Here is a 16,949-nt window from a genome sequence, read left to right as displayed (position 1 = left end):
GCTATCAAATCTAATATTATGGCATCCGGTCACACTAAGTATTTGAGAGTTACAAAAAAATTATCCATATCTTCATTTTCATAGCACATATGTTTGCTTAAAAATAGGCACATGGCTTTTGAAAAAAAAATATTTTGTATTTTTCAATTAAAAGTAATGTATTACTCTGAAAATCAGGAAAAAATTTCACCTAAAATAAACAGTCTTACAAATAAGTTTCTCTGTCTTAAAATATGAGTAAGTTTGATTGGTATGACATTAAAATCTCGGAAAACAGGGTTATTTTAGATGTTTCCAAATTTGCAATTGGCAAGGAGCATGTAACTGGTATACACACATATACACACACACACATACCAGTTATATATTGACAAATACATATATATATTGTGTATATATATATGTATGTATATATATACATACACATAAACACAAATATATATATATATATATATATATATATATATATATATATATATATATATATATATTTGAGATATTATCCAACACTGCTTATGTAGCTTTCAGAATATACCACTTGGCAGAGAAAGTCTTTTTTGCATGAATAAGGATTCTGCTCCTTGGTTTATCTGTAGCCCTAAGTTCATTGTTTCAGACTATTCTGGAAGTACTTCTCCTTTTTGCTTTTCACAGGCAGGGACTGTGAGGACTTGCTCTTAAAGTATTTGTTTCCTAACTGGACAGGAGATGAGCATCAGCTTCTAGGACATTCCTTTGTTGTTTCACTACCTTCCCCATCTTCCATTAGCGGATGAAAATTGGAGAGACTGGGATGACTATTTCATGTGTACTAATTAATGAAAATACAACATTATGGCTGTTTCTGAGTCCTCAAAGTCACTCTTAAGAGTTTCACCAATTGGCACAAAGTATAAATCTTAACCCCCAAATTGGGTCAGTGAGAATGCATAGATAGTGTCACCTTCATCCTTGTTACCATCAACCATCAATAGTTCTAAAGTTTTCAATTAAGTGTCACTATGGAGGGTCTCTGTTCCAAACATTTTTACAATGGTATATTTCTTTTCAGAAGGGAAGTATTGGGATTTAGTTTCCATGATGATTTGGTACACTTATAAGACCATAAGGGTAACAGGACCTCATCCTTTGTTTTTTTGTGTTGTTCCACTGTTTGTGTTGCAGGCCTATCCTTGTAGCAGTGATAAGGAATGTGAAGTTGGGAGATACTGCCACAGTCCTCACCAAGGGTCATCAGCCTGCATGGCATGTCGGAGGAAAAAGAAGCGCTGTCATAGAGATGGCATGTGTTGCCCTGGTAACCGCTGCAATAATGGTAAATGATGGCACTGGGTGTTCGTGGGCCTCTATGGTTTTCATGTAAGAATACTGTCTTACAAGTTAGTTTTTTTTTTTTTAATCCCTGAGTACCAGGTATTGAACCCCAGGGGCTCTTAATTACTGAGCCACATCTCCAGCCTTCTTTTACTTTAATTTTTTAAATTTTGAAACAGACTCTCTCTAAGTTACTTTGAGCCTCCCTAAGTTGCTGAGGCTGGTTTTGAACTTGCAATCCTCCTGCCTCAGCCACCCAAACAGCTGTAATGACAGGTGTGTGCCACTGTGCCCATCTTAGTCTAACTTTTTACTCAGACTTCTGAATACCTGTGCTTTAGGTAGTATAAGATTACCTGGATTACCTCTGAAATCTTAGTTTCTCTAGGTTCTGACCACCATCTATATTTTCTGCTGTTTGCTGATCTAGGATATTGCAAAATGGAACTGCCACGTAGATAGATAGATAGATATTCTGTTCTGCCAAGCACATAAGCAAATACGTGCAAAAAAGCAAAAGAAGGTGGTAAACTGCTGTAATTTAGTAAAGCAGTTGCGAGTCCTTCTTCCAGCTTCATGCCAGTTCCTGCTTTAGTTCTTATGTTGAAGATATCACGTGGCATGGTGACAAAATTCCTCCAAAAATAGACTTGAGATTCTATCCCCTAGCCTGAATTCGTCCAATTTCAATGAAGTTAGAAGTAGACAATTCAGCATTAATAATTAAATGAAGAATCATAACACATAAAAATATTAAGTAATAGCAGAAGGTAGTTAGAAACATAATTTGTCATACATAATAACAGAGTCCAGCTCATATCACTATGCATGCTCTGACCTCTAGCATAGACTTACTCTGTGTACCTTGCACAGAAAGTAAGTGGAGAAAGAGCTTATACCATTAGAGAAGTTTGCAGTTTAGACAGAGATTGTATTGTTAATAACAACAGCAGCAACAACAAAAACAACCCTGAATCCCCAAGGGGGTTATCTGGTCAGATGATTTTAAAAACATGATAGCTAACATTAATTTAATTTTTAGCAGATAACTTAAGCATTTGCATATATTTACTGTAACTCAGTGAAGTTAATTCTGTTTTTATTCTTTCTAATAAAAATCTTTTGTAGTTATAGGTGGAAAACATGCCTTTATTCTATTTGTTTATTTCTATGTGGTGCTGAGGATTGAACCCAGTATGTGACTTGTGCTAGGCAAGTTCTCTGCCACTGAGCTATAGCCCCAGCCCCAATTCTGTTTTTATTCTCATTTTTGTCCAAGGTTACTTGGGTCTTGAAGGAGATAACATTCAAATTAAGAAAGCCTGGCTCTAGGGCCAAAGTATGCTATACCCAACCTTAGTAAATAAGTGAATGAATGAATGAATGAATGAGTGAGTGAGTGAATATGCAGAGAGACAGATAGAATTTATAGAACTGAGCTGTTCTAAATGTCTGCATTCTATCTCCAGGCATCTGCATCCCGGTCACTGAGAGCATCTTAACCCCTCACATCCCAGCTCTGGATGGCACTAGGCATAGAGACCGAGGCCATGGTCATTATTCAAACCATGACTTGGGATGGCAGAATCTTGGAAGACCACACACCAAGATGTCACATATAAAAGGTAGGGTCTATCTGTACCTCTGTGCTTCCTTTTTCTTGTTTCAATAAATAAGTAAAAGAAAAGTATAAGTGATTAATTTCATTGATTTCAGGAAAAAAGTAACAGCAAGATTTAAAATGAATTCATTCTTATTTTTGAGGATGCTAGAGTTTCTTTAGCAATCTTAAATTGTTTGAAAATAAATATTATGAAAATCATAGTACCCTGATGATTCAGATCATTTTCTAAGCAGGCCTTCCTTTTAATATGAAATTTAGGAGAAATATTCTATACAAACATACATAAAAAAATAAATAGCCTTTGCTGCTATGTGATTAAATCACTAAGCTTATGAGTCATTTTCTCACCTTTGCAGATTCAGGAATATCATTTCACTAAGCAACCATATGATATGCTATTTATAAACCAACTTATCCCAAATTGTTGATTTACTTTGGGATTTTGTATGGCCATATGATCCCCTTCCTTGCATCAGAATACTTTGGAATCCTAGTTGCTTGGAAATTATGAAATTCTTGAGATTGAATGACTAATAGTAAAATTTTGAAAACTCGAATCCCTAAGCTTTCAATATTCATTATAAAATGAAGCATTTCTAAAGAGTATTCTGTGGAGTACCCCCTTTCAAAATGTTACTGAACCAAAGGGCCCTAGGTATAAAAGAATTTCATAATAATATATCTTCCCTTTTCTGGGACATTTATAATAAACATGGGTATACCAAAGTCTCTTAGAAATCTAGCAATGAGAAAACCTGGTTTTAACTTTTTAAACACAGTATTTCTATAGTTTGACCACAAAACATTTTCCTGTTTTGTAGACCTAGTATCCCAGAGACTCTCTGATCCATTAGTCTGACTCAGACTGTTAATGACATGGATGGTGCTAAACATACTGACAAATAATCCCCCTTCAGTTATCTTTTTCTACACTCATTGAGGTCTTATTTTCTTTTCCTGTTTCTGTTCCAGCAAATCCATTTACTGTTACATTCGAATCTTTCTTGATTCTCACAGATATATATTTCACCGTACAGTAGTTCAAAATTATTAATAATTTTTATTTAATAATATATGAAATTTTTTGAATGGCAAATAGAAATCTTAGGTTGCAATAGCAAATGAGTTGTTCCCAGATCTCACAGTGGGACTAGCTGCATCTTGGATAACAGATAACCCTTCAGATGTGGAGATGACTTCACTATGTCCTGTGATCCCCTTCTGCACTGCTACCTGTTTCAGTGGAAAACAGATTGGTCTGTCCATATCAGTCTTTTCTGTGACTGCTTTTGCAAAGCAACAATAGAGCTGAGGAGTGTGACAGAGATCACATGGCCTCAAAACCCTAATGTATTTACAATATGGCACCTTGCAGAAAAGTTTGCCAACCCCTGCTTTATATGGATTACGGATCAATTCAACCATGATGTATGGGTGGGCTATTGGCTGACTTCTGGATACAATACTAAGATTTGTAGTTCCACATGTTCTTATAAGGGGTCTTTGGTTGCCCCTTGGAGCCTGTTTGCTCTCAGATGGATTAACTGCCCTTTCTCTGCTCTGCTCTGTGTCGCAGCTCTTTATAGACTGCATTGCCTGGGCTCTCTGTCAGATTCACCTGGCTCATTGAGCCAACATATTCTCCCATTTTTACTGCTTCAGGTAGTATTTCTGGCAGGGCTGTGTCTCCTTGTCGCTTTAACTCCTGACAGGTAGGCCTGTTAGGATGCCAGTCTTGGCTAGCATCTGAATCCAGCCTCTGGATTCTGACATCACCTCCTCCTTTGGTTCAACCAGCCTAAATGTGGTAGTAGCAGCTTCTCACCGTCTTCTGGTGATTCTTAGCTCAACCATTACTGTGTGACCAATTCTATGCATAAAATATCTTCTGGTTTGAATACTCAAAGTTTCTGTTTTCCTGACTGTAATTGATAAGTAGTCTTAAGAGGAGTCCCTGAGCATTTCAGCCTTCTCCTTGAATCAGAAGTTTGTTCTGATCTGTCAAGAAGAACAAACTTACTTTGTGGATCTCAAAGTTAGTTTGAGATTGGTTATTTTACATTTTTGTTACTTACCCTCTAGGAAAAAAAATAGTCAATGATCAGGGAACTATCTAAAAGTAGGCCGTCATAAAGTAAAGGGGAGATGAAGCACAATCCTGGCTAATCATTAAGTTTTATATCCAAATAGCAAATAATGGAAATAGACAATAATGGATTTATATGAGCATAGGTAGAGACAGATGGTATGAATCCAAGACTTTTCATTGTAAATTGTATAAGATACTATAAGTAAAGTATTTTATGTGCTTCAGATTGCAAAGTGATATCTTTTGGTGGTGGTCTCTGCAGGGCATGAAGGAGACCCCTGCCTGCGATCATCAGACTGCATTGAAGGGTTCTGCTGTGCTCGTCACTTCTGGACCAAAATCTGCAAACCAGTGCTCCATCAGGGCGAAGTCTGTACCAAACAGCGAAAGAAGGGTTCTCATGGGCTGGAAATTTTCCAGCGGTGTGACTGTGCAAAAGGCTTGTCTTGCAAAGTGTGGAAGGATGCCACCTACTCTTCCAAAGCCAGACTCCACGTGTGTCAGAAAATCTGATCACCAGTGAGGAAAATCACCACTAGCAGACTGTGAATTCATGTATTTAACGCATTATGGCATGGTGGAAAATAAAGTTCGGAATGCATAAGAATGGTGTAGATGACAAGGTGATAAGAATATAGACCACAGAAAGAAAGAAAGGAAAGAGGACTGAATGAATTGGAAGGGTGTCAAACTCAGCGCAACCAGCAGGCTTCCATTATGCAACTTGTTTATGTAAATAATGTACACAGTTGTGAAAATGCTATTAATAAGGAAAAAAGCACATAGTGGAAATTACTGAATTCCATATGAATTTCCAAGAGTTTAGGTTGTGCTGGAGGAGAGAGTTCCTTCAGGTTGGTGATTGCCTATAAAAATAACCTAAAATCCACATTTCTTTTCAAAGTTCTAGTTTAACAAAATACTCCCAGTTTACATTGATGTATAAGTTCTAAAACACGAAAAGAATTGATAAACAGGAATTGAAAACATAAAGCAGAATTAATTTGCAAGAGAATCACTTTTTAATTTGCTACTCTACTTCAAATGCTCAACTAAAGGCCTTGAGTAGACAAAGAAAAAAAAAGCAAATTATTTCAAAATAACGCCAGATCTTTCATCAAGGTCTTTGGAAAAAACAAACTTGTTCTTCCTCAAACTGCTTATTTACATTGTTTTCAAAAATTTAACTTCACTTGTAATTAATAAGAACTGATATAAAATAAAAAACATTTCCTTAATATGATCTGTCTTGCAGCAATATGGCATAATGAATCCCACTTTTATGTATAATTAAATGCACAAATAAAAAACAGTTCCTTGATTCTGAAGGAATGACATGGCATCTCTCTTGATTGTATAAGATTCCTACCCTGAGTACATTTGGTTTTCCAAACTGTATTCATTAGTTGTGACTAGTGCAATAAATGCACAGAGAAGAGTTTTCACAGATTGCAAAATGTTTAAAGATATCCAAAATATGTGGGAAACGAAGCTAATGGAGACATCATTATTTTGAAAAGTTTGACACTAAGTTTTGATAGTATTAGATTGATAAATATGGTTCTTTTTTTACATGCTCTGCAATGGACTAGAGTGAAGTTGATAATAGGGACTTGAGTAATATCTATATTGCACTGAAGCACAGTAAAGAAATGGGGAAAGCTTTGTCAATTGTCCAGGTTTGGGCAACACATAGATCTATATAAATATACATCATATGTCTGAAGCACAAGCTGACTTTGTTTCATCTTTGAAACCAGAGACTGCAAACCTACATGGAAGTTCTCCATGGGATTCTCCATTAGAATCCTTACTATGCAGATGAGTTCAGTGCATATTCACTTGCCCTTCCTATCCTCAAAATATTTATTTTATATTTTTGAGGTACTAAAAGAATCTTAATTATGAGTATGTCACAGAATCGACTCATGAGGTAGACAGTGCATGAGGTTCCTTGTCCTCTTAAGCTTCTAATCAACCGATAAACCATCTGATTTTGCTACCTAATTTTTCTGCACCAACCTCTCTCTGCAACAGCCTTTTATTGCCAAAGATATAGTATCTGGTTTTGCAGCCACTGAGGTTTGAAAAAAAGTAATAACCTGTAAAATCTACATATTGCTAACCTATAGAAACCACAGTTCTAAATTCTTCGAAACCACTTTGCTACTTTTATTTTTAACCAGTTCTAAATATTATGTCTACAGCATAAAAGGAAGAAAGTTATCTTATAGTTGTTATTTTAAACTATTATAGACTGCAAGTCACACCTTAATTTTCTTTTACTTAAACCCCACCTGAAATCTCAAATTTAAGTTCTCCTGGTAGAAATTGAATCTGAGCATGGATATCTACTAAGAATTTCAGCTTCCCACACACATTTACTAGGATGATGAAGACTTACATTTTCTGCACATGTCTGCAAAAACTAAAATTATAAGCTAATTTATCCAAGAGCCAAATTTTGTGTCAACAAGTTATATAAGCTTAGCGACATGAAAATGGAACATTTCAGTCAAACATTTCCTATATAGCAATTACATTTACAATCTGGTTTCTGCATTATTTCCCTTATGTTCACCCTTTCAAAATTATTATTTGAAGTAATTTATTTACAGGAAATGTTAATGAGATGTATTTTCTTATAGAGATATTTCTTACAGAAAGCTTTGTAGCAGAATATATTTGCAGCTGTTGACTTTGTAATTTAGGGAAATGTATAATAAGATAAATATATTAAAATTTTCTCTCCAAAAAAATTGAATTCAAATTTCCTTGTGTTTTGCTTATGGGGAAAATTCTCATGGATCCATAATTTTCATGGTTTAACTGTATTTGGTCTGACTCTGTAGCCTGAGTGGGAATTCTTTGGATGATATCACCATGAGGTGATCCAAGGCAGTTTACTATTACTGAGGTAGTTCATTTCATGGTAAGACAGTGGTAATTGTAGGAAAGTTAATTTTTACTTAAATAAAAGTATTCCAGCTTGTGATTTCCACTCATTTATTCTTCTTTTGGAGCTCTTTGGAGCAAGGAATCTACAAACTTTTCCTAAATTCTTGAAGATAGACAGCATCTTCCTCATAATCTTCTCTGGGCTAAAATTTTCCAAAGTGGAGGAGCCATCATGCTTAGGGATTGGTTCATTTCCATACAGCACAAAGAAGCTACAAGATGTCTCTATATGTGGATGGTGATAGACTAAGTAAGGGCCTTGATGAATTCAAATTCACTTCCTGGGAAATAGTTCTTGCCTCTGCTTTCTGAACCTAGAGATATCAGGAGGGTTTGACCAACAGTACTCATCAATTATGAGACCAAGAATAGTTGTAAAAACCATGATTTATTAGAAATGCCAAAGATCTGGAGATGTAGAGATTAAACATTCTGTAACACAGTGGGGTAAATTAAGTGTAGCCGTGGAGCTAAAACAGTCCCATAGCTACAGGTAAGAGTTGAAGATACCTCAAGCATTGCGGAGGTAAGTTCCACATCATTTTAAACAGTCAGTTAGGACTTTCCTAGTTATTTGTTTTATCAAATTAAAAACATCAGCTCTACACTACGGGAGTTTCCCTGTAAAATTTACAATATGGATGGGCAGGACAGAATGACACACTTCATTCTGGCAGTTAGCACCAAAGAAGAAGTCAGAGGGAAGAGGCTGAAGTGTGTATTTCTCCATTCAAGAACCTTGTTCCAATTTCTACCAAACTAGACAATTTCTATTATATAAGAGAAACAAGGAAGGGATGCACGTCAACCAAGATTATTATTCCACTCCACATTTAACTAACATGAAGGATTAGAAAAGAAGGACTGGTCCTTCCCACACAAACACATCATTCCCCAGATAATTTTTAAGTCAATATATAACCATTTGTTTATGATGAAGGTTGAGTTTGAATCACTTATTTTGGAATCAATTTTTAAGTCAATACATAACCATTTGTTTATGATGAAGATGGGGTTAGAATCAGTAGACAGCTGATGAGATCTCATCAGCTATCTACTGGAACAGTCTATGGTTTGAATAATATTTGCGTCCCCTGAAATGTTTGTAGGGAATGTGATCCCCCTGATGGTGGTATTGGAAAATGGTCTAGATTTTTAAGAGGTGGTGATTAGCAGGAGATCCTTAGATCATTGGAGGTGTGTATTCAGAAGGGATGGGGGACCCCAGTCTTTCTTGCTGCTCCTGGTTGGAGATCTAATCACTTGCTTGCTCCCATGATTGCTATCCATGTCATGAGGTAATATACCCAATAGGTAGGTTATACCCTTACCATATAACCTTCTTATACCATTGGAACTTTTAGCTTGTAGAACCACAAATTTAATAAGTCCCTTTTCTTCATGCATATCTTGTGTCAAGTATTTCTTTATAGTAATGGCAAGCTGACTAACACAGATTGTCTCTCAAAAGATCATCCTCTCACAGCCAATCACTCCTTCTTGTGTATCTTCTCAGCACCAGCGGGACAAAATTTAGATTTTTGTCCCCAATGATTTGCAAAATGGGTAAAAACAAGTATCATATTAATTAAATCACCTCCAAGACCTTTTTCTTTTTAACCAGGTCTGGAAAATAATTCCTCTTTCTTTTTACCATTTCAATTATGTCTGTCATATTATCTAATTTATCCTGCTAAAGATTCTTCAGTGAAAATAAATGACACGTAGAATATTTGATAATATAATATAAAAATTCATTTATAGAATAAAATCCCAATAATATAGAAATGTCCCTCATTTGAATATAACTCTTCCTCTATTGACAATTACGTAAGGAGAAACTGAACTACAAAAATGAAATCTTTTTGTACATTAAAGTCAAAATAAGTTGAGGTCCAAAGGAATTAAAGTCTGTAATTGTTATCTTTCTCTTTTAAATGAATCCAAAGGAATCAAAATTCAAAAGCTTCCATTTGGGGGCTACTATATTCTTTCATTATTCCATAGTCTTCTCTGTCTCAACAAGAGGAGTTCTGGTACTTCCGTGAGCTAGAACTCCTTCAGCAACAATGCCTGGACAGATTTGTTAGTTTGACAACAATATCTGATATCTCTCACTTTAACAAAGTACAGTAGATGTGTATGACACAAAAAATTATGCAAAAGATGCTACCACATTTAATCTCTTGTTCTTAGAGCAGATATGTTAAGCAAATTGCTATTGATACACATAAGACTTAGTATTACCAAAACCATAACAGAAATGCACAGAATCCAAGTGAAGCAAGACAGATGGAGAAAAATCTAAACCAGATATGTGGAATCTGTGGCCTATGAACTTGAGCTTACTTGGGAAAAATGTCCCATCAATAAGTTAAATATGGCACTGTTATTTCAACATGGTAGTGTGGGTGAATACTCCACCTGTGACTTCTGTCTCTTTTTACAGGACGAGTGGTATTTGAGGTTTTGCTCTTTTCATGTATAACTGGTCAAGTTTAGAAATTCATCATGGCGTTAGCCTCATTTTTCTTTTACATACCTAGTATATGCAAGTGCCACTAGTGCTTAATTGAGAATAGGCTCTGTCCAGTGATGTGGCTTCCACAGTCTCTTAGAAGCTAGCATTTTGTAGGTCTGTATCACAGTGTGATTTCTATTGCTTCATGCTCTGTGGAATTATTTACTCCCTCTTCCCTGCACTTGTTCTCATTGTAGAAGGACATCAACAGATTCCTGAGCCAAGATTGTGACTGATATTAGCAAAGGATACACTTCTAAAAGCCCAGAAGTTACTCATGCTCTGGTTTAAAATATGTTCCATGTCCCCTGCAAATGGGTTGGGAACTTGGTCCTCAAGCTGTGGTAAGGACCTTGAAGAGGTAGAGTTTAGTGGGAAGTCCTTTGCTCACTGGGGGCATGCCTTCAGAAGGGGTTGTATGAAACCTGTCATCTTCTCAGCTTCCTGGTCTGAAATGTGCTCACTGTGACAGGTGGTCCTGCCTGACGAGTTCCCATTTGCCATTAAGTCTTTATCAGAACTGAGCTAATGCAAGCACCATAGCCTTGAAGCTCCCACACTGTGGGCTAAATGAATCTTTTATCTTTGAGAAGTTCATACCTCAAGCATTTTGTTGTAATAATGCAAAATATATTAATACAACTCCTAACTTACATTTCTTCACTTAGCATGTTCACCAAGCACCTATTACATGCTAAGAAACTTTGTAGACACAGTGGGTAAAAGCAGAGAATCAAACCATCGAAATTCATGCTCTTATTTTTACACTTCAGTTATTTTTTAGCACAGTGGATGGAAAAGAGAAAGCTAAATAGCAAACAAATCAATAATATAGTTGATAGAGTTGAAAAGAAGACTGAAGCAGGATAAAGGAGAATAAAGGAATGGTTAGTGTTATTTTAGATACTCTAGTCAGTCTAGTCTTAAAGAAGGCAGGATTTGAGATGAAACTTGAGCAAACTAAGGGGTTAGCAATGCAAATGTCAGAGAATCAGCAACCCAGGCAGAAGAAGATAAAGGCAAAAACTTGACAATGGGTACAATTTGATGGTGCAGAATGGAATGGCAAGAATGAGGAAAGAGAGACACAGGACAGGCCTGAAGAAGGAGCTGGGTCAGATTGTGTAGAACCTTATTGACAATCCTGTTTTATTTTGAAAGATGTATAGAGTAGGCAGAGCCTTTTGATCTGGGGAGCAGCATAAACTGACTTATGTTTTCTAACAATCACACATGCTGCTGTGTGAAGGACAGATATTTGGACATCTGGGCAGGAGCCTCTGGTGACTTGGAGTAGGGAGGGATGGTAGAGACTCTGGGACATGTCTGGACTTTGGGTATGTTGGCGATAGATCCAACTTAATTTGCTGTTGGAATAGGTAAAGGCTGTGAAATTAAAAAAAAAAAAAAGAGAGGGGAGGAGTCTAAGTATAGCATGACAACAGGAGCACAGGAAGGTAAATTTCTGACAAGAAAAGTTTAAAAGAAATCCCTTTTTTGCATAGTGTCCTTTTATTTTAAAGGAAGAATTGTCCTCAGCAGAATACCAAAATTTTTTTTTTACAAGTTTGCCCTCCATGTTTCACCAGCCATCTTGAGATCTTAAGAAGGAACTCTGTGAAGAAGAGATTGCATCTGCAAAAAGAGTTTGTTGGCTGCACTAGGAGAAGAGGTTTTTTTTTTTTTACCTTATTATTTATTTATTTATTTTTTTTATTGGTTGTTCACAACATTACAAAGCTCTTTTTTTTTATTGTTGGTCGTTCAAAACATTACATAGTTCTTAATACATCATATTTCACAATTTGATTCAAGTGGGTTATGAACTCCCAATTATACCCCGTATACAGATTGCTGAATCACATCAGTTACCCTTCCATTGATTGACAAATTGCCTTTCTAGTGTCTGATGTATTCTGCTGTCTGTCCTATTCTCTACTATCCCCCCTCCCCTCCCCTCCCCTCCCCTCCCCTCCCCTCCCTTTTTCTCTCTCTACCCCTTCTACTGTAAATCATTTCTTCGATTTGTATTATCTTGTCTTACCCCTCCTTTCCTCTTATATGTCCTTATGTATAATCCTGAGGATCGCCTTCCATTTCCATGCGATTTCCCTTCTCACTCCCTTTCCCTCCCACCTCTCATCCCTGTTTAATGTACATCTTCTTCTCAAGCTCTTCGTCCCTACCCTGTCCTTGTTTACTCCCCTTATATCAAAGGGGTCATTTGGTATTTGTTTTTTAAAGATTGGCTAGCTTCACTTAGCATAATCTGCTCTAATGCCATCCATTTCCCTCCAAATTCTATGATTTTGTCATTTTTTAATGCAGAGTAATACTCCATTGTGTATAAATGCCACATTTTTTTTTATCCATTCATCTATTGAAGGGCATCTAGGCTGATTCCACAATCTTGCTATCGTGAATTGTGCTGCTATGAACATTGATGTAGCAGTGTCCCTGTAGCATGCTCTTATTAGGTCTTTAGGGAATAGACCGAGAAGGGGAATAGCTCTTGACATATCATATTTCATACATTAGATTGAAGTGGGTTATGAACTCCCAATTTTACCCCAAATGCAGATTGCAGAATCACATTTTGAAGTGTAGGAATGAGAGGACCGCAGGATGGTGTGCAGAAGAGAACCGAGGGAGCAGAGAGACTGAGCAAAGTTTCAAGAGGGAGTACTAGAAAGAGATGCATCAGTGGAATGCTGGAAGTCATAAAAGGTGCTAATAAGAGGCTTCAATTTGATACAGATGTCAAAGGGTGTCAAGGAAAACTGACAGGAAGAGAATAGTTGACTCACAGCAGTAGGTTTAGAAAATTACTTTAGCAAAGGGTGTAGCTCAGGCAAAGCTCCCATTGACATTGGGCCAATGAGATGCATTAAAGGCCTATTTGTCAAAGCCAGTCATGGTTCTCTTTGAGTATTAAGTAATCGTATAGGATAGGGCCTGGGAATTCTAAAGGAATAACAGTATGCGTGTAATGGAAGCACTTGCATGAGAAATGCACTTGCCATTATACTTCTCATACATACGTCATGGATACCACAGCACACAAACCTTTTAAAATTTCCTGGGGTCAACATTTCTTATAGATGCCATGGACTTGTTTTATTTGCTCCACACCTCCCCACTTCACTGCACCTGCTTTACCAGTCATCATTCTGTGTTTAATGGCCAGTCAGCCTCCAGGGCCTCATAACAGATGGAGAACATCGGATCAGCTAGCACATGTAAGATATTCTCAGTCCTACTTAAGCTTTTCAGACAGACCTTGAAATAGAGATGCTTTTGTCTTCCATTTCTTTTTCTACCTTGTCTATCATTCATTCCAGCTGTGTTCTCATCTGTTCCAATAGTTACTGATTCTGTGCCCAGTTGTATGCCATACTTAAAGCTGCTTTAGATAACATGAAGACCAAGTAACATCTATGGAGCTCCCCTGGTAATGTTCAAGCTGTTTAACATGTGTCCGTGCCTTATAACTTCCCAAGTGATGTTGGCTTTTATAATTCCTAAGAGGAACACACAGAGAAACTCCATTGCATATATTTCAAGGAACCTTGAATTTTCTATTGGGAATAAACTTCCAAGTACGCCAGAGGATTCAATTTGGAACCATGAAAATCAATGTTAGTTGTGGAGGAATGTGGAGATGTTGTACAAAATATTTCTTTAAAAAAAGGGGGGATATGTTCAACATCTCTAGCAATTAGAGGAATGTGAATCAAAACTACACTGAGATTTCATCTCAGTCCAGTCGGAATGGCAATTATCAAGAATACAAGCAACAATAAATGTTATGAGGATGTGGGGGAAAAGGTACACTCATATATTGCTAGTGGGACTGCAAATTGGTGAACCACTATGGAAAAATGGAAAACAGTATGGATATTCCTCAGAAAACTTGGAATGGATCCACAATTTGACCCAGTTATTCCCCTCCTCAGTTTATACCCCAAAGACTTAAAATCAGAATACTACAGTGACACAGCCACATCAATGTTTAAGCAGCTCAATTCACAATAGCTAAACTATGGAACCAACTTGGTTTCTCAAACTTAAAGAAGAATGAAATTATGGCATTTGCAGGTGAATGGATAGAATTAGAGAACATCATGCTAAGTTAAATGAGCCAATCCCAAAGAACCACATATTTCTGATATGATAAGGGGGGAAGCTAGGGGAAAACAGAGGTACTTTGGATTAGACAGAGAGGAGTGAAGTTAAGAAGGAGGAGGGGGTATGGGGGTAAGAGGATAGTAGAATGAATTGGACATTATTACCCTATGTGTATATGTGATTACATGACCAGTATAACTCTACACCATGTGCAACCAGAAGAATGAGAAGTTATACTCCATTTATGTAAAATGTGTCAAAATGTATTCTGTTGACATGCCTAACTAATTAGAAGAAATAAAAAATAAAAGGGGTAAAGACAACTTATAGTGCTTAGGATCTATTTCTTTAAAAAATTATGAAGTTGCTCAAAATACTATTTCAAGTTAGAAGAGAATAGATATCTGTTATTTCATAGGGGGGGAAAGCACCCCAGGAAAGCACTACTCAGTGTTAGTTTTAGGATAGGTTGAAAAGATTGACCAACTGGAAGAAAGGGGCAGGTGAAGGCAAGAAAATGTTCATGGAAATGACATTGGTCAATTTATATTATTCCACAATGAATCCCACCATTGTGTACAATTCAATGCACCAATAAAAATATGGAAAAAAGTTCATAGAGCAGGAGACATGGAAATTTCCTCTTAGAAAAACAGTTTCATTAGCCTTGAATTAAGACAAATAAAGGAAATTCCTAGAATCAATTCAATGAAAACTTAACTTTTAGGAGTGAAGGCATGACAGAAAAGCCAGTGATTTAGGGACTATCCAAACAATACTGTGCTAGTCCAATATTCTTTTGGGACTCTTCGGATCATTTTACTGAGAATCTAGCTCTTATTTTGTCAGTTGCCAAGAAATATTGTTCCTAAGAATTCTCCTGTAGGATACAAACATAATAGTCATGATAATAATCTTATTTATTGAGATTTTTTTGCTTTGCCTCAGAGTGCCACCAAATGTGTCTCCACACTTTATTTCTTACAATAAACTTGTAACTCCTGTCTCTTTTAAATGTATACTGTGTGCCAGGTGCTGGCTTACTGGTACCTCTGTATCATCGTGGGTCACTCTGCGGCAGCCACTCTATAGCCAAGAGGAAAGGAGTCAGGATTTGAGGCTGTGACAGCCTGGGGCCCTCGTTTGCACTCTTAAACATTAGTATATGCTGCTTTCATTAACTGTTCCTTTATAATGTGGGGTACTCTAGAGCTTTTTTGCTGACACAGGGTTTATGAGAATTAGAACAGAGAATAACAGCTGTCTTTGGTAATCACTTACACACTACAATCTTTTTGGAGTCCTTCCTAAATTACTTCCCTAACTTTCTCCAAAAGCACAATAGCTAGTGCTGAAATCATGGCCTAATGTATCACTTTCTACCCCAGCAGATATTTCTCCCTGTTAGTTTCTTTTTTAGGGGACAAATTCCCCTATTAGTTGGATGATGTTAATAAGAATGTTTCATGGATATGTAACATTCTGCAGGTTATAATTATTTGATATGTGGGCAATTTGAAGGTGATTCAAAAGCTCAAAATTGGGCTGGGGTTTGTGGCTCAGTGGTAGAGTGCTTGCCTAGCACATGTAAGGCGCAGGGTTTGATCCTCAGTACCACATAAAAGTAAATAAATAAAATAAAGGTATTGTGTCCAACTACATACACACACACATATTTATGTATATATAAAAGGATAAAAGCTCAACATTTTACTAAGTGAATAAGAAGAGGAATGGGTTTTTTCAAAAAAAGACATGGGGAGTATGTGGTTGGAATTAGCCTTAGTATAATTAACACACTGATAGCAATCAAAATGCCAATCTACCCCAACTCACATTCTGCTGTGAAAACAGAGGTCAGAGTAGAAAGTGAACCACCATTTCTTTGAAAAAAATTTTTTTAAAGTCAGTTTAAAATTCTGACCTTTTACTTTATTCTTTGCCCCTTACCAAAACACTATTTCTGTTATAATAATATACATAATTACTAAACATGATGAAAATGTTCATCAATCTCTATTTTTAAATGTCCAATCACCTGGGGTGGAAATATAAATATAGACTGAACAAAAGGACTGGCCAAGGTCACTGGGGGTCAGAGAAATAGAGGAGGAGGTTTGCCCAAACCATGACCAGTAAGCTTTCACTTCACACCTGTGCTTGTTTGTTGACCAAGTTTTCTTATGTACTTTTAAAAAATATTACTATTTTTTTATTTCTTTGTGTAGTGTGGTATAATGAAGTTTATAAGCTTCTGGAAGATATCGATTACTTATATGACAAAGGCTTTGCTAATGTCATCAACTCATTGTGTT

General features: G+C 36.6%; 1 protein-coding gene across 1 annotated transcript in view; it reads left to right on the top strand.

Annotated features, from left to right (window-relative positions):
* Dkk2 (dickkopf Wnt signaling pathway inhibitor 2) overlaps positions 1-7,735 on the top strand; it is a 97,459-nt gene extending 89,724 nt beyond the window's left edge. The window contains exons 2-4 of the mRNA XM_026403202.2: positions 1,165-1,315; positions 2,784-2,939; positions 5,290-7,735. Of these exons, the coding sequence (XP_026258987.1) occupies positions 1,165-1,315; positions 2,784-2,939; positions 5,290-5,540 (558 nt within the window). The 3' untranslated portion in view covers positions 5,541-7,735. The remainder of the gene's footprint in view (positions 1-1,164; positions 1,316-2,783; positions 2,940-5,289) is intronic.
* The last annotated feature ends 9,214 nt before the right edge of the window (positions 7,736-16,949 follow it).

Source organism: Urocitellus parryii, chromosome 10 (assembly GCF_045843805.1).
Source record: "Urocitellus parryii isolate mUroPar1 chromosome 10, mUroPar1.hap1, whole genome shotgun sequence".
Classification (NCBI taxonomy): Eukaryota; Metazoa; Chordata; class Mammalia; order Rodentia; family Sciuridae; genus Urocitellus; species Urocitellus parryii.
This window is presented reverse-complemented; position numbering and strand designations above follow the sequence as displayed.